Consider the following 21,887-nt stretch of genomic DNA (forward strand, 5'->3'; position numbering starts at 1 on the left):
GCCCCGCGCCTCCATAGGGATATAGCAATGCAAACATCATGTCAGTTATGGCTGCTCAGGTGGAAGTGATGTCACAATGGCCATGCTGTCCTTTTTTCCCCCTCCAGCTGTTCCATCGAGCAAACGTGGTAGATGGAGCAGGGAGGACGGGAGGTTGCCCATTGTGGGTGGGCAACGGGTAAGCCTAGTGACAAATGAGACTTCAGCTTTGCTGATCGTTGTTTGTCCAAACATAGTAGCAAAACCGTTACGGGAGGGTGCAGAGAGCAATTCCTGTACAAAATGTGTGACAGTAACTCCAAACCTGTATGAGAAGAGACACCTCTTCTAACAATGCCATGCTAAACAGGTCTATTCAACAGGGTATACTTCCAGGAAATTCTGGTATTTCTGAGGACTGCACTGTAAATTTCTTAACTTTCTTACAGTGCAATCTTAAGCAGAATTAGGCTCTTCTAAGTCCACGGAAGTCAATGGGTTTAGAAGGCTATAACTCTACTTAGGACTGCGCCATTCAATCTGCTGTGACTTGGTTCTGCAGTTCCAACAGTTAATAAAAGACAACAATAGGTGTTTTTTTTTTAAATTTCCTACTTTTGCAAAATTCATTTTACCATTACAGCTTATTTGAACGTCTTATGTTCCTACTCCTTGACGCTGGGGGAATTATTTGTTCTTCAATATTTTAAACATCATCATCTAGCCTGATTGCGATGAGTGTTTTGTTCTTAGTTTTTTATGTTCTTAAGTTATGTAAAAAGAAATAATAACGCTTCCATGTTCAGCTTTAAACTTGAAATTGTGTTAAGGCTTCTCTTCATATTTACCTAATGAACGATTGCCATGGGAAATAAACAATATAGGTGAAAAAAACCCACCAAATTATTCACCGCACTTACAGCAAGGGGTGGGGTGGCGTTTACGTAACCATTAGCCACGCTAAAAAGTTGGTTTGGGCTCATGTACCACAGAGTGATAAATATTACACACCTTTTATTTTAGGCTTGAATCAATATGCTGTACTTCCAAATTATTGTCTGCCGCTTCCACTCAGGGATTTCCCCCCTCATGGGCAATGGGATGTCCCCATGGTATTTGGGAGCATCCAGGTGAAATCATGTCCAATCCAAGCCTGAATCACCAGGCGCCTGTATTTCCCCCCTTTGAGCCAGATCAAAAATAAACCTTCTTTAATCTGGCTCAGAGGGGGAACCGCAGTGTGGGTGGAACACCCATCTTGATGTTTCGCCCGCAGCCCCTATGGACAGGGGGATGGGGCTAAGCGCCACCATCAAAATGGCAGAGTTAATCTCTGAATCCCCCCCAGCTGCGCTTTTCCAGCCATTTAAGTCTTTTTAGGGGTGTTCACCTAATTTATTTTAGGCATTTTTCAGATTTGGGTATAATAGACCGGAAATATTTGGTAAATGTGAAAAAAGCCGAATCCCCATACTGATATGGTGCTTTTCAGGCTTTCCCCCTGAATATCTGAAAATTTTCAGGTCTATTATACTCTAGGAGCCCCGTGGCACAGAGTGTTAAGTTGCAGTACTGCAGTCAAAAGCTCTGCTAATGACTTGAGTTCGATCCCAACGGACGTCGGTTTCAGGTAGCCGGCTCAAGGTTGACTCAGCCTTCCATCCTTCTGAGGTCGGTCAAATGAGTACCCAGCTTGCTGGGGATAAAGGGAAGATGACTGGGGAAGGCACTGGCAAAACCACCTTGGAAACGTCGGGATGTGACGTCACCCCATGGGTCACGAATGACCCAGTGCTTGCACAGGGGATCTTTACCTTTACCTTATACTCTATGAGGAATCTTTGTAGGGTTCTGGGTGGGTGTGTTTTTTAAGGTAGAGGCACCAAATTTGCCGTGGAGCTGCTGGTGACCTTCCTTAAAAGAACCTCTGAGTTTGGGACAGGGGGTTCAATTTTATGGGGGCCCAAAGTGGGTGCCCCCATCCACCCTCTATTGTTTCCAATGGAGGAAAAAATGGGGCCCCAATTCGGATGGGTGGGGGAGTAGAGGTTGCACTTCTTTACCTTGACGATACAAACTCCTTAAAAGTGTACTCCTCCACTGGAAGTTCTCTTTTCTGCAGCTTCTGAATGAACTCCAAGTACTTCTCGCCAACCTTGTAGGGTTTGCAGAATTCAGTCAGGATCTGGTATCCCTCAGGGATTCGCTCGGCTTCGGTTTGCCGAAGCTTGAACATCCTCAAGGTGACCTGAGAGAAACAGTGCCCGGAAATGTGGTGACAATTAATATACTGAAAAAAAGAAAACTCCATGAAGATCAGCATTGATTTTGAAATGTATAGAACCCACCGCAATATTCAGCTGGTGACTAACAGCATGTGCTGGGAGCTAGGAAGTTTATGGTTCAACTCCCACTTCAACCAAGAGATCACTATGACCTGTTTTGTCAACTTTTCCTGGGAGATCTGAAGAATCGAAAGTTTCCCTTCTCTTAGCAGACTACTCTCGGGAGATAACCACCCAAGTGGCCAAATTTTGTCTTCGGTCTTGTGGGATTCGCAAAGGGCTGACTGAAAATCTCACCCCATAGATGATTCTTCTTCCCCCTCTACAAACCATCTTCCCCTGAATCATCGCCGTATTTTGTTATTTTAACTTTTTGATTTTTATCCAGAGCTGATCTTGTACCGAAATAAAGATTCAATTCGATTTGAGATCGCTGTGTGACATCTGGCATGCCATCCTCTCTCTGTCTCAACCTGCCCTCTTCAGTATGGAGCTAGCCGCGCTGACTGACCTTACAAGACAGTCGCTGATGATTTAAGTGCTTAGACCTCTCAAAAAATGTTACATGAAAGCATACACACCGCAGGCAACTCTTTCATTCCACAGTGAACTCTCTCAAAAACCAGCTGTCTTTCTCAAGCCTATGTTTCTCTCCAGCTGGAACTGCGAGTGGTTCCCTTCACTCTACGACAGAAGGCCACCCCATGTCCTTTGTGAGAGGCATTTACGCTTCCCCCCTCATCCGTCTCATGTTTCTCTCTCCACATCTCACTCCTAAATGTCTTTCCCCAACTTCTTTGTTGTTGTTTTTTCTTCCCCCAAACACAGTCCAATGCTCTCCCCTTCCATTTTGGCTTTGGAGGTGGTGACGGTTCTACCTCATTGTGGTCCAGTACAGGGTATTACCTGACCTGGATGGCCCAGGCTAGCCTGATCTCGTCAGATCTCAGAAGCTAAGCAGGGTCAGCCCTGGTTAGTATTTGGATGGGAGACCACCAAGGAATACCAGGGTTGCTGTGCAGAGGACGGCACTGGCAAACCACCTCTGTTAGTCTCTTGCCATGAAAACCCCAAAAAGGGGTCGCTGTAAGTCGGCTGCAACTTGACGACACTTTACACACACACACACAGGGCATTACATTTTCATTTGATGACCCAGAATCTAGTTTTATCAGGAAAAGTGGGTCCGATGAGGGTCAGCAATAACAGTAGCATCTTTTCGGTAATATTTAGCAAAAATAAAAATACTCCACAATGACCTCGCTGTGGAGTTTCCCCACCTCCCACAAGTACCAAGCTTTTCACTAGACTCTGAACAGCGGTGAGGCCCCAGGTGACCTTTTTCCTCAACTGCCACACACTAGTCAGAACATCCAGTTTCGTGCCAGCTCAGATGCCAAATTCAAAATTATGAGAATTTCAAAGGCTGCCTACATGTCGCGTGCACAAGCTTGTACATGCACCCTCACACTTCTTAAATTTAAAAGCAAGGACCTTAAATTTAAAAGCAAATGGAATTTAGAGTGGCGATGAAGTGGGAGCGTGAGCGATTGCTCAGATGAAGGGGTTTTCCCCCTACAAAGAGGGATAATTTGGAGATGGCAAATGGTGGATGAGAAAAGGATTAAGAACCCCTTCCTCCTCTGCTCTCTCTTCGCTCGAAATTGTATCCTCCTGAAATGTTTTTGCTTTAAAAAAAAATTAGTATTGGCCAACGTTACACACACTTGGCCCTCAAATTCAACGTTTTTGAAGGGGAAAAACTTGTGGTTATGCAAGAAAGCCCGCAACGATCTGTCTCGTGTCTACTGCCTACGCACAATACAGAAAGAAACCAAGAAGATAGTTTCAGAGGGTAGCTGTGTTAGCAGCGTTGCCAGGTCCCTCGTCGCCACAGGTGGGAGGTTTTTTGGGGCAGAGCCTGGGGAAGGTGGGGTTTGGGAAGAGGGGGGACTTCAATGGGGTATAATGCTATAGAGTCCAACTTCCAAAGCTGCCATTTTCTCCAGGTGAACTGATCTCCAATCAGTTGGAGATCAGTTGTCATAGCGAGAGATCTCCAGCTAGTACCTGGAGGATGGCAACCCTACGAATAGCTGAATTTTCAAGAAGAAAAAGTTGAGAATTCTGTGAATGGAGCTCGTGTATTTGAGCCTGAATTAGGGTTGCAACCTCCAGGTGGTAGCTAGAGATCTCCCGCTATTGAAACTGAACTCCAGAAGACAGAGATCAGTTCGCCTGAAGAAAATGACCACTTTGGCAATTGGGCTCTATGGCATTATACCCCAACGAAGTCGCTCCCCTGCCCAAACCCCGCCCTCCTCAGACTCCACCCCCAAAATCTCCAGGTATTTCCCAGCCCGTAGCTGGCAACTGTCGCCTGAATGGACAATACAGACGGCGTCTAGCTTTCACGCTAACCTGTTTGAGCCGATTACCGCTCTTTGAGAGCGAATGTTCAAATGCTCTCTCGAATTGTTGCAGAATTTGGGACTTCTGAGTGTGGAATCTGGAGGGCATTTTTCGGGCAGAAATCTAAAAACTGCATGCATAACAATACATGGCTGACCTTATATTGACTGGTAACTTCCCCTTTTGCTGTTGGAGAGGGGTGAAGAAGGGCAGGGAGATTCCTAGCAGCTGGTCGCCACTCACCCGTGTCATCACTTCGTCTCCCTGGTACACCAGCTTCCGGATGTGGGAGATAATTCTCTCCCTGACTTTCTTCAGCTCCTGCTGGCGAGCTTTGGCATCAGAGATGCAGGTTTTATAGGCGACTTCTGATTCCTGAGCCTGGATATGATGAAGAACGAAGCAATATGAGAACTGGAAAAGTGCTGAGTTGGAAATGCAGGAGATATTTTACTTGAATGCTGGGAGGAAACCTATGGGTAGAGCCATGTACGGGCCTGAAAGATTCCACATTAGCCACTCTGAGCCCGGCCTCAGTCGGGAAGAGAGCAGGGTATAATCGAATATTATAACAGCAACAACAATAATATCCACAAGCAGCATGCAGATATCTGTCTATTCTGCATCATTTAATCTCAGACTGAACCAAACTGAGTCCTGCGGTTTTGATTTAATATTTGCATTGAAAATTTTTTAAATTGATGACACGTCTGTGCCACCTTTCCTTCCAAACAAGGTCCCCAAGGTGGCAAACATCCAAACATTAAAAAAATTAAAATGCCGTTTAAAATAGTTACGGTATACAATTTGTGACATGTAAACATACGAATCCAACACAACCTGGGATGAAGGCTGGTAAGAGCTACTGGAGGTTTGCCAAACAGAACAACGAAGTCTTCATTCCCCCCCTGGCAGAAAACCACAGAAGGAGACAAATCCACCTTGGCAACCCTAACCAGAGACCAGGGCCGTTGACGCATGGCCAGAGAGTCGTTGGTTTGTCCCTCTCATGTCTCACACTTTTCTAAGTGATCTAAAAATTGAACGTGTGAGAGGGACAAACCACCGGCAGTAGAAGAAGGCGTCGGACAGGCAGGAGAGGGCCTGACTGCGGTAGAGGGCCTCTCTCGCCCCGTTCGCCTTCCCTCCTTCTCCTCCCGCGGCACCTGCTGCCGCCGCCTCCTCCTCCTCCCCTGGCCTGCGTGGCGGTGGTCCTGGAGTCGGGCTGCAAAGGAGGGGTGGGAAGGGAAGGGGGTGTCGGAAGGGTAGTTGACTCACAGGGCGCTGAAATGCACCATATAACAGGGTGGGTTTAAATTTTTTTTTATTCGCGATAAGGCAGGAATTGCTAATCCTGGGTTAGTTTCAACAGGAGGTGGGTTGAATGCGCAGCCAGGAGGCGGGCATGCATTGACAAAACGAAGATTCGCTATATTAACGGGAGAAACGCAAGATAAGCAAGCCATGCGCTAACACCCCAGATTTCCTCTTCCCCCCCCACACAAAGACCAGAAGCTCCAACAGCAAAGCTTTCAGAATCCCAGGCTCATACCTTTAACTGCGCCTCCTCTCGATAGCGACGCCGTTTTTCCAGTTGCTTGTTGCCGCTGCCCATGGTGCCCTGGAACTCTTCTTCCGCTCTGGCGTTCAGCGCTTTGGCTTTCTCCAGTTCTTCACAGCGCTGGAAATACTGGATGCGAGACTTGCGCATGGAGGACAGGGAGTCGTTCTGCAAGCAGAGGAGGAATCGCTGTTGAGAGCCCTGACTGACCAATTGCAGCTCTCAATGGCTTTGCATGCCCTGGACTTAGGGTTGCCAACCTCCAGGTACTAGCTGGAGATCTCCTGCTGTTACAACTGATCTCCAGCTGATAGAGATCAGTTCCCCTGGAGAAAAGGGCCACTTTGGCCATTGGGCTCTATGGCATTGAAGTCCCTTCCCTCCCCAAACCCCGCCCTCCTCAGGCTCTGCCCCAAAAAACTCCAAGAAATTCCTAACCTGGAGCTGGCAACCCTACCTGGGCTGGGCCTACACACCTTTACCTTAACTAGGTTTCTGTTGAAGCAGCTGCTTCCTGCCCGAGGACACAGCTTATGGGCTAAAGCAAAAACTGCAAACGACTTTGGGTACTTTTGCAAAAGCTGGTCCATTGACAACCAGCATGGTGTAGCGGTTAGGAGTGGCAGACTCTAATCTGGAGAACCGGGTTTGATTCCCCACTCCTCCACATGAGTGGATGACTCTAATCTGGAGAACCGGGTTGGTTTCCCCACTCCTCCACATGAAGCCAGCTGGGTGACCTGGGGCTAGTCACCGTTCTCTTAGAGGTCTCCCAGCTCCACCTCCCTCACAAGGTGTCTGTTGTGGGGAGAGGAAGGGAAGGAGATTGTAAACTGGTTTGATTCTAGGGTTGCCAAATGCCAGGTGGTGGCGGGCAAACCCCCGCCAATCCACCTGGCTGCCCGCTGCCCAGCTGAGGGTCGGCGGGCAATGCGTGCATGCGCGCCTGCCCACAGCGGTATGTCGGCGCGGCCATGTGCGCGCGATCCCACCTCACCTTCACCCTAAAAACCTCTCGCAAAGGACAGGAGGGACCTGGTAAGCCTATTTGATTCTCCTTAAAAGGTAGAGAAAATTAACATATAACAAAAGGCTCTTCTTCTTCTTTGTTAAATGTGTGTGATAGAGCATCTTCTCTTCAGGCAGAAGGCCACAGGGCCTGTAAGACCAAGGTGTTCTGCCAGGCCTACGGTTGAGGGCAGCAACGGTTTTCATCAGAGCTGGCCTCTGTACCTCCCCTTATATTCTTCTTACCATACAATGGTGGGGGGGAGACACTGACTGCCTTTTCAGGTCGGCCAAGGTCCCATGGGACAAAATTCGGCGCCACTGGTGTAGTGTTAGCCTGGAACTGTTGGTTTTAAATTAATCATTGTATTGAATTGATTGTTTTTTAATTTTTTTTAATGATATATCATTGATGTTAGCCGCTCCAAACCCGGCTTTGATCAGGATGGAGGGCGGGTTACAAATCAACAAAACAATAAATAAAATGTATCCCTGGAACCTCAAAAAGGGATTAATTTGGAGGTGATCTGAAAGGCAAGAGACCCTGGAGAGCTGCTGCCAGTCAGAGTGGGCAATACTGAACTTAATAGGCCAGTGACCAGGCTCAGTATAAGGCAGCTTCATGTGTTCATGACAGGTAGTCCTTCTGAATCAGACCTGAAAACAGCTACATGCCTAGGGATGCCTGGTCTCTCTTTGCCACCGGCGGGAGGTTTTTGGGGCGGAGCCTGAGGAGGGCGGTGTTTGGGAAGGGGCTTCAGTGCCATAGAGTCCAATTGCCGAAGCAGCCATTTTCTCCAGGTGAACTGATCTCTAAGAGCTGGAGATCAGTTGTAATAGCAGGAGATCTCCAGCTAGTACCTGGAGGTTGGCAACCCTATACATGCACCATGACTAGGAATAATAACTGCATGTGTTAAGTGCCTTCAAGTTGCTTCTAACTCATGGTGACCCTATGAATCAATGTCCTCCAAAATGTCCTATCGTTAACAGCCTTGCTCAGGTCTTGCAGACTGAGGATCGTGGCTTCATTTATTGAGTCAATCTATTTCACATTGGGTCTTCTTCTTTTCCTGCTGCCTTCCACTTTTCCTAGCATTATTATCTTTTCCAATGACTCTTGTCTTCTCATAATGTGATCCAAGAACGATAGCCTCAATTTAGTCATTTTAGCTTCTAGAGACACTTTAATAACTGTACTTTTCCCCCGCCGCCCTTACGTCAGTTCTTACCATCCGTTTCTGCCCCTTCTGCCACTGATCTTTGAACTCCTTCCTCCACTTCTCAATTTCATTCCTCTTGGCCCACAGAGGCTGTGGGGAAAGAACAAAGCAATGGGGGTGAAATTTACTGCTTTACTAGGTGATACTTGCATACACATTCTGTATGGGAGACCAATACAGCCCAGTATAAGAACAACCTGTAGGCACTCCAACTAGAGGGCTTTACAATTTGAAATGTATTTAGCACCCTGTACACCTGGGCTGAGGAGCCCCGTGGCGCAGAGTGGTAAGCTGCAGTACTGCAGTCCAAGCTCTGCTCACGACCTGAGTTCAATCCTGACAGAAGTCGGTTTCAGGTAGCCGGCTCAAGGTTGACTCAGCCTTCCACCCTTCCGAGGTCGGTAAAATGAGGACCCAGCTTGCTGGGGGTAAAGGGAAGATGCCTGGGGAAGGCACTGGCAAACCACCCCGTAAACAAAGTCTGCCTAGGAAACGTCGGGATGTGACATCACCCCATGGGTCAGGAATGACCTGGTGCTTGCACAGGGGACCTTTACCTTTCACCTTTACGCCTGGGCTGGTATATGGTTGTCTGCATATGTTGAGATATTTGTAAATACTTGTGTATGCATTATATGGGTTTAATTAGACCACTGAGGATGACCTGCTGGCCGAAACACATCTGGCGTATGGTCTAGGCCTATCAACCTTATAAGATGCCATTGTGCCATTTTTTTAAATCATTTTTTATGTTTTTAATCCTTATATAGCTCCTTAAAATAAAATATATTTCCCTATTATTCTTTCATCTTTCCCACTCAACCTTCGGTACCCAGCTTTTGGTTTTTGAAGGTTGGGTTCTTCCCCCTTTCCCCCCACTGTTTTCCCCCAGTCTGACACCTTAACCACTGCACCATTACCACTGGCCAATGCTTGTGAGGCTTGCAGATGGCAGGTATAGTGTGTCAGCATGCCTAACCTTCAAAACCCGATCTGCACAGAAATGCCATAACAGAGACCGGTGGAGCCTCTTAAGTTCCTGCTGTTCTCCATCCAACATGTCCCAGAGTTTATTTTTTCCCCTCTCATCTCTAGTCCTGCTTCTTTTTTTCAAAAGCAGCTACAAAAAATTGCAGAAAATGCTTTGGCAGCAATAATTTGACCTAATACACTGCTTGATGTATCCACATCCTTAAGAGCCCGGCATACAACAGAAGGTGAGACAGTGAAGCCAGGTTTTAGCATATAAGAAGTAAAGAAATTTACAGGGAACTTCACTGTACTAGAAGGGCTTTTAGATATCTCTTACTGCCTATTATGATATGCTTGTATTATTAGGATGTGTGATAAGTTATAATTCTATACTGACCACTGAGGAAGACCTTTCCAGGCCAAAACACGTCTGGTCCTTTTTGGATCTCATATTGGTCAATGAAAGATTGTACATCACAGTTGTTCATGTTTGTATATATTGAATGTGTAAGTTTCTGCTTTTACTAGGAGTTTCATGTTTTTAATCTATATGTGCACCTTATTAAAATTTATATATTTGTAATTTTAGCATTTTCCAATCATTTTAGGCCACCTTACAAGCTTTTCTCCCTCTCTCATAATACCAGAACGCGGGGTCATCTGCTGAAGCTGGAGGGTGAGAGATTCAAAACAGATCAAAGGAAGCATTTTTTCACGCAACGCCTAGTTAAATTGTGGAACTCCCTGCCCCAGGATGTGGTGATGGCTGCCAACTTGGAAGGCTTGAAGAGGGGAGTGGACCTGTTCATGGAGGAGAGGTCTATTCATGGCTACAAGTAAAAATGGCTACTAGTCATGATGCATGCCTATTCTTTCCAGGATCAGAGGAGCCGTGGGACAGAGGAGCTATTATATTAGGTGCTGTGGAACACCGGCAGGATAATGCTGCTCTGCTGCAGTCGTCTTGTTTGTGGGCTTCCTAGAGGCACCTGGTTGGCCACTGTGTGAACAGATTGCTGGACTTGATGGGCCTGGGTCTGATCCAGCATGGCCGTTCTTATGTTCTTAAGATTGGCTGGGAAGATATTTTAGCGGCTGCCCTACCAGCAAGCCAGAAATGCTGTACCTTGTAGTATTCTCTCAGTTGAAGGATTCCCGCAGTGTCGATGGCTACGTTCCCTGTCTTTATGTCGTGCTCCATAACCATAGTGTACAGCGCCTGCAGGGGCATAAATCTCTGGAAAAACAATGAGCAGAAAGGCAACGTCACCAGCTTCTGAGGCTATTCTGTTTGGAACAAGGACGTTTGGGTCCAAACCTCGGTTCATTGATAGATGTACTTAAGGCTTTCTTTCAGACACATCAACTGGGTGCATTCCGTTATGGCCAACTTGTGGCAAGGTGGCTCCCAGGAGTTGTGTTCGTTTTGGCTGGAGCTTGGTGCAGTTTGCCACTGCACACGTAAAAAGCTTGCCAGATGAATCAGCCATGAAGTCTACACACCAATGCTGCACTTAGGGTGGCCAACCTCCAGGTAGTAGCTGGAGATCTTCTGCTATTACAACTGACCTTCAGCCGGTAGGGATCAGTTCCGCTGGGGAAAATGGCCGCTTTGGCAATCGGACTCACCACTGCCACCAATTAATTATGGTGTTGAAGTTGGCAGAAATCCCAATCAAATATAAATGGTATGAAGGAAAATGAGTGTTTGGTGTTTGGGAAGGACTAGACATTTTCTCCAGGATCATGGGAACGTCTAGTCCTTCCCAAACACCAAACACCCATTTCCCTTCATACTGTTTATATTTGATTGGGATTTCTGCCAACTGCTTATGGTGCTGAAGTCCCTCCCCTACCCAAATCCCGCTCTCCTCAGGCTCCGTCCCAAAAACCTCCTGCCGATGGCGAAGAGGGATCTGGCAACCCTAGCTGCATTGCCCAAATGTCACTGCTAACGGCAGGGAGCCTTCCTACGGCCTTTTATGCATGGCTGTTTCCCTTGTGGTCACCCCCACACCAACTTTTTCAGGGATTTGTTTTGATAAAACGTTTTATAAGAGGTTATAATTAATTCTGTTCCATAGTACTGTTGTGGTACTTATCGTAAAATACAAAAATATAAAGTGTCAGTTGCATTTTTTTCAAGAAACTAATTTTTTAAAAAACTGTGCCCCTCACGCCCGTTCTGCGCCCCTCTGAGGTGAGGTGAGGGGCCGTGGCTCAGTGGTAGAGCATCTGCTTGGCGTGCAGAAGGTCCCAGGTTCAATCCCCGGCATCTCCCATTAAAGGGACTATGCACATAGGTGATGGGAACGTCCCCTGCCTGAGACCCTGGAGAGCCGCTGCCGGTCTGAGTAGACAATACTGACTTGATGGACCAAGGGTCTGATTCAGTATAAGGCAGCTTCATGTGTTCATGTGTTCATGTGATTATTAGGGTTGCCAGCTCTGGGCTTGGAAATACCTGGAGATTTTGAGTGAGGCAAAAAAAAAAAGTCATTCACACCAAAAGAGTTTCACACCACTTGCAAATCAGAGATAGGAGCAGCCAGGAAACATTACCTGCTGGTTAACGGCATTTCTGCCCATTTCGGCAATCTTCAGAATGTTCTTTGCAAACTCAATCTCTGTGAATGACACCAACAGGGGATTGGTAAAGAAAGTGCATGGTAGGAGCCAAAAAACCTTCTTTCTGAGCCATAAAAAAGATGGGGTTTTGGAAAACAAAAGGCACTACCTGGAGGCTGCCAACGCTAGGTGTGTTAAGGGGGATGGGGAACAGGAATCTGGAGTGTTGGTTGTCCTGTTTACCACGTGGACGTTGTTCAATGAAGCTCACCATAATTGAGACGTTTGTCCACCCAGCTCAGGAGCTCTTTGACGTATTTGCACCACATCTTGGCATACTCCAGGGCTGCTTCCACGCCCCCGTCACACTTGATCAGCATCTCATCGGCCTCTTCGGCTGAGGAAAGGAACGGATGAGTTTCAGTCAGCAGCTACCAAAGGAGTTGGAACAGCTGTGTCACTGGGGAACCTGATCACTCTCAGGTTTAGATCTTGTGAAGCAGGCAAATCGATCTCTCTTGAGAGTCAGGGGCATCATGAACCAGGAGACTTTTGGGAAGCTCTGCTCATTTAGCAACCAGTGAAAACCACGAGTTGTAGAAGAAGAAGAAGAAGAAGAAGAAGAAGAAGAAGAAGAAGAAGAAGAAGAAGAAGAAGAAGAAGAAGAGTTGGTCTTGATATGCCAACTTTCTCTACCACTTAAGGAAGAATCAAACTGGCTTACAATCACCTTCCCTCACAACAGACACCTTGTGAGGTAGGTGGGGCTGAGAGAGCTGGCTTCATGTGTAGGAGTGGGGAAACCAATCCAGTTCACCAGATTAGCTTCCACAGCTCCTGTGGAGGAGTGGGGAATTGAACCCGGTTCTCCAGGTCAGAGTCCGCTGCTCCAAACCACCACTCTTAACCACCATGCCACGCTGGCTCCCAATGTGACTTTTCCTAACCCTGGTAAATGTCCCCTTATGAGGCTTTGTCTGCGTAACAAAGCACTACTTGCATGCCATTACAGTCCTCACCCCTTGCCTGGCACCTGCCTGTTTCGGTTGTCTCCCTAGCCCTGCGAGCTTCCTGAGTAGAGTTGCCAAATTCCAGGCAGGACCTGGGGATCTCCTGGAATTATAATTGATCTCCAGACTACAAAATATGAGTTCCCTGGGAGAAAATGGTCACTTTTGAAGGCGGACTCTATGGCATTGTATCCCACGGAGGTTCCTCCTCCCCAAACCCCTCCCTCCCTAGGCTCCACCCCTAATCTACACGAATTTCCTAGCCAGGACTTGGCTTCACCTCAAAAACTTCCCGCCGGTGGCGGAGGGACCTGGCAACCCTAGTGCTGATCCATACTCAGATTTGGTCCTTTTGTTAGAACATAAGGAAAGCCCTGCTGGATCAGACCAAGGCCCATCAAGTCCAGCAGTCTGTTCACACAGGGGCCAACCAGGTGCCTCTAGGAAGCCCCCAAACAAGACAACTGCAGCAGCATCATCCTGCCTGTGTTCCACCGCACCCAATATAATAGGCATGCTCCTCTGATACTAGAGAGTGTTCAACCTTCCTTGCATTACCTGTCATGTTTGCTGGTTCTTCTGCTTCTGAATTTCTGTCAGGCTCACAGAAACTTTCATCTGTCTGTGAAACAGAATTTAGGGACAAGAAGGATTAAAAAAAACGCAGACAAACAAATCCAAGGAATGCCCACATCTCCCTTTTGAAAGCCTCATTCGGAGGGTTGAGCACACAACTGCATTGCTCCGTACCTGCAGTTGTTCAGGCTCCGTGTTTGGATTTCCAGCGTTATTGTCCTCCATATCATCGGCAAACAAATCAACTGTCCTGCAAAGCAAAAGGAACCAACGGGGGAAATGACGCATGCAGTTGAATAGGTGCTTCCTTTACCATGAACAACCTCCAGGTGGTGGCCAACCTCCAGGTGGTGGCCAGAGATCTCCCGCTATTACAACGGATCTCCAGGCGACAGAGATCAGTTCATCTGGAGAAAATGGCTGCTCTGGAAAGTAGACTATACCCCATTGAAGTCCTTCTCCTCCCCAAACCCCATCCTCCTCAGTCTCCGCCCTAGGGCTGCCAACTCCAGGTTGGGAAATACCTGGAGATTTTGGGGGCGGGGCTGAGGAGGGCGGGGTTTGGGGAGGGGAGGGACTTCAATGCCATAGAATCCAATTGCCAAAGCGTCAGGTGAACTGATCTCTATTGGCTGGAGATCAGTTTTAAAAGTGGGAGATCTCCAGCTACTACCTGGAGTCCACCGCCAAAATTTCCATGTATTCTGAACCTGGAACTGGCAACCTTGACATGAGGCAGAGTGAGGGAGCCACCTCAGGCCGAGGATGTTGAGTGCCACTCAAAAGCTGCCGTTTGCAGTTATTTAACTGATTATCATGTTTTACCACGCTGAGCGAAAAGGATCATTTGTTCCTCCCCTCCAGGCACCAAAATGTCTTGGCTTGTCCTGATAATATACCATCATATATCCAATATGGGTGTCTGAATTGTGCAGATCCAAAAATCCAAATGGGGGGACACCCAGGGCTAAAATATATGTTTCTGCAAACCCAGGATGACACCCCGCGGTCGCCTGCAATGTGATGATGTCACTTCCAGAAGTGACATTGAAGTGTTGACGTTGGCCTCCCTTTGCAGGTAGTAAGCCTCCCTACCAGCTCTCTGAACAGCGCCGGGGGTAGGGGGAGGGCTCAGAGCAGGGAATCCCCCACCCCTACCCCCTGTAGTTATGCACAGGCATAGACAACTGCCTGCTTCTTTAAAAAGAATACATACGCATTTCCAATTGAAATTTCCAGGGCATCCAAACTCCTGAAAATCTCACTGTAGCGTTTCTTGTTCTCAGCTCCTTTCACTTCACTGTTGAGACCTGGAAAGGAAGAACAGGATTAAAGAGCAATTTCAGTGAGGCCTTGTTCCAATCATGAAACATTGAACCTAACCATGCATACCACATCCTGGCCTTCCGCGTCACATTAAAATTACACAAGGGCCCTGCTTTTCTTTCGAAACTGGAAGGCATTGAGAACTGCACCATTAGCCATGTGGATGCACTCCAAATTTCACTGGGTCTCGAAGGATACGCCGATGGAGGGTAAAGGCGACCATAACATTTGCCGAGCATTGGGGCTGGTTTGCACCAAAAGAACCCATTGTGACTTCTTTAAATAGCGTATCCATCTTCACCCTGCGCAAGAGCTTTTCCAGAGAAGAAGAAAGAAGAAGAAGAAGAAGAAGAGTTGGTTTTTATATGCCGACTTTCTCTACCACTTAAGGGAGACTCAAACCAGCTTACAATCACCTTCCCTTCCCCTCCCCACAACAGACACCCTGTGAGGTAGGTGGGGCTGAGAGAGCTCTAAGAGAGCTGTGACTTGCCAAGGGTCACCCAGCTGGCTTCGTGTGTAGGAGTGGGGAAACATCCAGTTCACCAGATTAGCCTCCACCGCTCCAAACCACTGCTCTTAACCACTACACCATGCTGGCTCTCAGAAATGTTTTGATAACATGGATCCAGCTGTAGCATCATCTTCTAACCCCATGCAGGCCTTGCCTTAGAAATTTCTACTTGCATGCATGCCTGTTTGTTCACATTGTTTTCCGACTTTGCAATCCAGTCTTACTACAAAGTTTATTATACATATTATGCTGTCGGTAACCAAGAAGGTTGACCAAAGGCCTAATAACAAAATAAATACTAATGGGTTACTGTCAGTTTCAGGCGTCTGTCCCTAGCATCCCATAAGCAAACTCATCCAGGCAGGTAGCTCTGAAGCAGTAATACTTTATTAGGAGCAAAAAGACAGATTAAAGGGCTGACTGCCTACAGGCAGGTGAGGCTAGTAATGGGGAACACAGGCAGGTTACATGCTAAAGACACTACAGACTGAAAAGGTAAACATTGCTAGGCAACCTCGAGATAAGCGGTTCCCAGGAAGACAGACTAAACATGACCACAGCTGCAGAAAACAGGATGAGCAAAACTGTACACAGACGTTCACAGGCATGAGAACCAAGGACTTGACGTGTGGCCAGAACCTGGCCTGACTCATGTCAAGAGCCTTTGCTCCAGCAAAAAAGGCAAAGGCCTGACAGTTACATATGTTAAATTAACAAAGCTTTAATCAGGGATGGTGCTGGGGCAAGGAGTACCCGGGGCAGGGGAGAGGGAGGGAGAGGGTGTGCCATGCATGAGTAGGGTTGCCAAGTCCTACCTCTCCTCCGGCGGGAGACTTTTTTTAAAAATATTTTTTTTATTTTTCTTCATTTAATATATTTATAAAAACAATATAATAATAATAATAAAGAGAAAGACAAAAAGTATTTCTAATTTAACAATCAAATGACTTCCCTCTCTCCCTCTTCCGTCTAAAATTAAATTGTATAATCTTTTGCTAACGGAACTAATCCCTATATTATTTTAATTAATCTATTCTTGACGTATCCAACATTATAAAGTCAATACCTAATATAAAAATTAATACAAAGTATGAATAAGGGATTAGATCAATGAGTATCCGGCGGGAGACTTTTAAGGCACAGCTCGGGATCGCACGACAATGCGTGGAAGCGCTGACGCGCATGTGCGTCACTTCCGGTTTCAGCTGCAAGGCTTTCCTCAGTGGTACAAATTATTAAAGTACACACCATAAAGTAAAATGATTCAAAATGCAACATTTCTGACCTAAACTTTAAAAGCTGGGGAAAAAAGAGAAATAGGGGAAGAAAAAAAGGATCATTTAGATTAATAATTGTGTGGGTCAGTTATAAAATTTTAAAAATGTAATTTCCAACATTATTAATCTCACACTCACAAGAAGTAGGACCAATTCATTAACTAAATAAGTCCCACTTCATCATTGGAATAGCTTAGGACCATCAAAAATAGTTTTTCAGATTGTGGTTGGGAAGCCAGCCTCCAGGTGGAATTTGGGTAGGGTTGCCCGGTCTCTCCTGGCAACCGGCAGGAGTTGTTGGGAGGCGGGTACAGAGACTGCGATCTACGTCCCTGCGCCATACCAGCATTGCACTGGGGGATTCCCTAGCACTTGCCCAAAAACTCTATAGCGTTTCCATAGAGTTTTGAGTAGAGTGATAGAGTGTCCCCCCCATGTGATGTCAGTGCTTCCACATCATGCTGTAAGTGATGTCATCGTGCAGGGATGCAGATCACTCCCCTCTTTCTGCTGCCGCTTCCACCCGCTGAACATCTGAGTGCTGGTGGGCAACAGCAGGAATCCCCGGGAGATTGCCCGCCATTAGCGGGTACCTGGGAACCCTAGACCTGGGGACCCCCCGGAATTACAGCTCATCTCCAGACTACGGAGATCAGTTACCCTGGAGAAAATGGCTGCTTTGGAGGGTGGACTCTATGGCATTGTACCCCACTGAAATCCATGTCCTCCCCAGGCTCCATCCCCAAATCTTCTGTGTTTCCCAACCTACATATGGCAACCCAACACCTTCAATCCCTCTAGTGGAGGGGGGGACCTGGCAACCCTATTCCAAATATGACACGATTAAATAATTTTAATTAGGCAAAAAGATTTGGGGGGCGGGGTAAGATTTGAAGCATGTCGCAAGGCCTCACACCAGCTCTTCTCAATTATGACCTGGCTATCGTTGGGTTGCTGAGCTCCCTGGCTTCTGTTATAGTTTAATACTATGTTTTTAACTGGGGAGGCTGTTCCGATTTTTGATCCTTAAGCGCTATCACTATGTTTGCTTTTAGATGTAATGTAAGAGCCAGCATGGTGTAGTGGTTAACAGCGGTGGTTTGGCGCGGTGGGCTCTAATCTGGGGAACAGGGTTTGATTCCCCACCCCTCCACATGAGTGGTGGATGTTAATTGGGTAAACCAGTTTGGTTTCCCCACTCCTCCACATGAAGCCAGCTGGGTGACCTTGGGCTAGTCACAGCTCTCTTAGAGCTCTCTCAGCCCCACCTCCCTCCCAGGGTGTCTGTTGTGGGGAGGGGCAGGGAAGGTGACTGTAAGCCGGTTTGATTTTTCCTTAAATGGTAGAGAAAGTGGGCATATAAAAACCAATTCTTCTTCTTCTTGTATTTTAACAAGTCTGTTTTTATGTGTATTTATCGTATTCACTATTGTTAGCCACCCTGAGCGGCTGGATATGTGTAAATAATATGTAAATCATAATAATAATCATGTGTGTAAATAATCATCATAATAGGCTAATAATAACAACAACAATAATAATAGGCCTCTTGGGTACATTTGAGATTCAATTTCAAAAAGCAATGGATTTAAAATGCCTTTGTCGTGGTTAATCCATCAGAGAGAGTTGGTGTGTATGAGAGATGTTCCTGAGGAATACCTCAGTCATCTCAATCATCACCTTTATTGGCATAAATTCCCGAGGAATAGTTGCATGCGGTCAGAAACACTAGGGGGAGATAAGTCTCTCTTCTTGAAAGACATGGACACAAACATGTGCACGCGCATGCCTGTGTGCACACACAGCTTCCTCTGTCCAGCGTTGTCCAAAAGTCCACTTTGCCTCCAAACCGGCTTATTCCCCTACCCTTTCCTTGGACTCTTCTTTTTCAGCTCACTGCATCCCCAGGCTTTCCAGGTTACCCCAAGCCACCAGCTTGGTAAACTCCTGGAGATTCGGGGATGGAGCCTGGGGAGGACTGGGGCCTCGGTGGGGTACCATGCCAAAGAGTCCACCCTCCAAAGCAGCCCTTTTCTCCAGCAGGACTAGGGTTGCCAGGCCCCTCTTTGCCACCAGCAGGAGGTTTTTGGGGCGGATCCTGAGGAGGGCGGGGTTTGGGGAGGGGAGGGACTTCAATGCCATAGAGTCCAACTGCCGAAGCGGCCATTTTCTCCAGGGGAACTGATCTCTATTGCCTGGAGATCAGTTGTAATAGCAGGAGATCTCCAGCTACTATCTGGAGGCTGGTAACCCTACTCTTCACAACAGGAGGTTTTTGGGGCAGAGCCTGAGGAGGGCGGGGTTTGGGGAGGGAAGGGACTTCAATGCCATAGAGTCCAATTGCCAAAGCAGCCATTTTCTCCAGTTCAACTGATCTTCATCGGCTGGAGATCAGTTGTAATAGCGGGAGATCTTCAGCTAGTACCTGGCGGTTAGCAACCCTACCTGCTAGTACCTGGAGATTGGCAGCCCTAAGCAGGACTGATCTCTGAGGTTTGGAGATAAGCTGTAATTCCAGGGGATCTCCAGCTCCCACCTGGAGGCTGGCATCCCTATGCATCTCCCAGGGGCCACTCTGACTCCCGTCTCCCTTCCCTTAAGTTCAGCCATCCTCCTGTGACATCATAAATACAGCTCAGCTTCATTGTGACATCATCGCTGCCCAGGCAATCCCGACAGAGACCTTTTCACGCAGCTCTCCCCAACCACCAGAAAATCCTTCTGGATCCTATACTTCCCTCCCCGACATGCACCCTTATATGGAATCAGCCATGAAGCGGGGCCAGCCTGAAAACCCAAAAGACCCTGCTTTGATGGACCTTGCTATTTTTGTAATGTCCGATGCCGAAAGCGGAGTAAGTATGAGAATGAACAGTTCACTCCAAATGGAAAGAGCAATCTTCTGTGGGCAGCGTACCGCCTAGGGTTGCCAACCTCTAGGTACTAACTGGAGATCTCCCACTATTACAACTGATTTTCACCCGACAGAGATCGGTTCAGCTGGAGAAAATAGCCGCTTGGGCAACTGGACTCTATGAAGTCCCTCCCCTCCCCAAACCCCATCCTCCTCAGGCTCCGCCCCAAAATCTTCCTGCTAGTAGCAAAGAGGGACCTGGCAACCCTAGTACCACCTCCAAGCTAACAATAGCCAGTTCCTTCATTTTTACATCCTTGTTACTCACTGAGGAGTAAATAGGACTGCCAACCTCCAGGAGGGACCTGGCGATCTCCCAGAATTACAACAGATTAGTTGCCCGGGGTGTGTGTGGATGCTTTGGAGGGTAAATTCTGTGGCATTATACTCTGCCGAGGTCCCTCCCCTCCCCAAACCATGCCCCCCAGGCTCCACCCCCCAATCCCCAGGAATTTCCCAAGCCAGAGCTGGCAACCCTGTACCACCTAGGTTCTTTTGCAGCACTTCCTGTTCTAATGGTGAAGACAAACCTGGATTAGCTCTTTGCTTTGGGAAAAATATGCTTTATTGAAGAAGCAAACAGGAATCAGGAAAAGCTGGGAATTGACTTGAAGCAGAAGAACACAAAACCTCCTCCCACCCCCCCACCCCCAAAGGCCCAGGAGAAATCCTTTATGCAAATTGTGGGCATTCACAATGGCATGGCTAGGCAAGGGTGAAAACTAGGGTTGCCAATCGCCCAGTGATGGCAAGTACACTACCGCCCATGCACTGGGCTGCCCGCCACCCAGCGTGCGTCACTTTTGGGTACACGTTTTTTAAAAAGTGCATGCATGATTGTCACATGTGAGAAATAATTTCCTGATAGGGTTGACATATAGCCTGGATGGCTAGGTTTTACCATGAAGCTGGGCGTTTGCATTTGCAATCCCAGGAGATCTCCAGCCGCCACGTGGAGGCTGGCAGCCCTACATCTGGTACCCATTGTGCACTATCAGCTGGCGCGGATTCCCAGCTTTCATTTGTTGTCAAAAGCAAACGCCTGGGCCTTTACGGTCTAGAGACAGAAAGTAAAATCTGCAAGATTCTGACTAACACATGTAGCAGAAACAGACCGGTTCCATTTTGCCCTGCTTCTAGCTGATGTGAGGGAAGTCTTTCTATTTTTAGAAACGGGAAACTAATTTTAGATGGTGCTTCAGCAAATTGAGTCGAGCCAAACAGGGTGGATGGAGGAGATGGGAATAATCTTTCAGGTGCCGGCAGCCATACACTCCCCCCCACCCGAAAATATTTTAAAGAAACAATATCATTTCAGATTTTTCTACTGAGGAAGGCTAAATGCTACAAGATCACCAGGGTAATCCTTAGCAGAGTTACACCCTTCTAGAAAAAGAAGGAGGAGGAGGAGTTGGTTTTTACATGCCAACTTTCTCTACCACTTAAGAAAGAATCAAACCAGCTTACAATCTCCTTCCCTTCCCCTCCCCACAACAGACACCCTGTGAGGGAGGTGAGGCTGAGAGAGCTGTGACTAGCCCAAGGTCACCCAGCTGGCTTCGTGTGTCGGAGTGGGGAAACAAATCCAGTTCACCAGATTAGTAGGGTTGCCAGGGCCCTCTTTGCCACCGGTGGGAGATTTTTGGGGCGGAGCCTGAGGAGGGTGGGGTTTGGGGAGGGGAGGGACTTCAATGCCATAGAGTCCAGTTGCCAAAGCAGTCCATTTTCTCCAGGTGAACTGATCTCTATTGGCTGGAGATCAGTCATTAAAGCAGGAGATCTCCTGTAGTACCTTGAGGTTGGCAACCCTACAGGTTAGCCTCCACCGCTCGTGTGTAGGAGCGGGGAATCAAACCCGGTTCTCCAGATCAGAGTCCACCACTCCAAACCACCGCTCTGGGCGTTTCTAGGCGAAAGGGCTCAGGGACCTGACTAAAGTCAACCCCGCCCCTGGGGATGCCCCCTTTGGTGCCTTTGCGTCGAAGAAATGCTGCTACAGTGGCTATGTCAGTGCGTATGCGTGGCGCTGCCATGTGTCTCCCCATCAGTGGCATGACTCGCCTTGTGCCAGCATTAGTGACCCTTTAGCCAGCGCAAGTTGCACTAATTCCGGCGTGACCGTCACACCGGCTCCTAATGCCACCTGCCCCCCTTCAGGATTGCTCTGCCCGATAGCACAGCATGTGTGTTTTTAGGCTTCGACTGTTAAGGGTTCAATATTTGGGAGAAAATCAAACAAGAACCTCCGACATAAGAACTTCT

The 21,887-nt window shown here is 47.5% G+C and overlaps 1 protein-coding gene across 1 annotated transcript in view; it reads right to left on the minus strand.

Moving 5' to 3' along the window:
- Positions 1–21,887, minus strand: part of GMIP (GEM interacting protein) — a 71,793-nt gene that overhangs the window by 19,362 nt on the left and 30,544 nt on the right. Inside the window, exons 3-12 of the mRNA XM_056849631.1 lie at positions 14,811–14,904; positions 13,769–13,844; positions 13,577–13,640; positions 12,280–12,405; positions 12,003–12,067; positions 10,567–10,677; positions 8,478–8,558; positions 6,229–6,405; positions 4,920–5,057; positions 2,043–2,227 (exon numbers count right to left, since the gene is read on the minus strand). Coding sequence (XP_056705609.1) covers positions 2,043–2,227; positions 4,920–5,057; positions 6,229–6,405; positions 8,478–8,558; positions 10,567–10,677; positions 12,003–12,067; positions 12,280–12,405; positions 13,577–13,640; positions 13,769–13,844; positions 14,811–14,904 — 1,117 coding nt within the window. The remainder of the gene's footprint in view (positions 1–2,042; positions 2,228–4,919; positions 5,058–6,228; positions 6,406–8,477; positions 8,559–10,566; positions 10,678–12,002; positions 12,068–12,279; positions 12,406–13,576; positions 13,641–13,768; positions 13,845–14,810; positions 14,905–21,887) is intronic.

The sequence above is a fragment of the Euleptes europaea genome, chromosome 1, assembly GCF_029931775.1.
Source record: "Euleptes europaea isolate rEulEur1 chromosome 1, rEulEur1.hap1, whole genome shotgun sequence".
NCBI lineage: Eukaryota > Metazoa > Chordata > Lepidosauria > Squamata > Sphaerodactylidae > Euleptes > Euleptes europaea.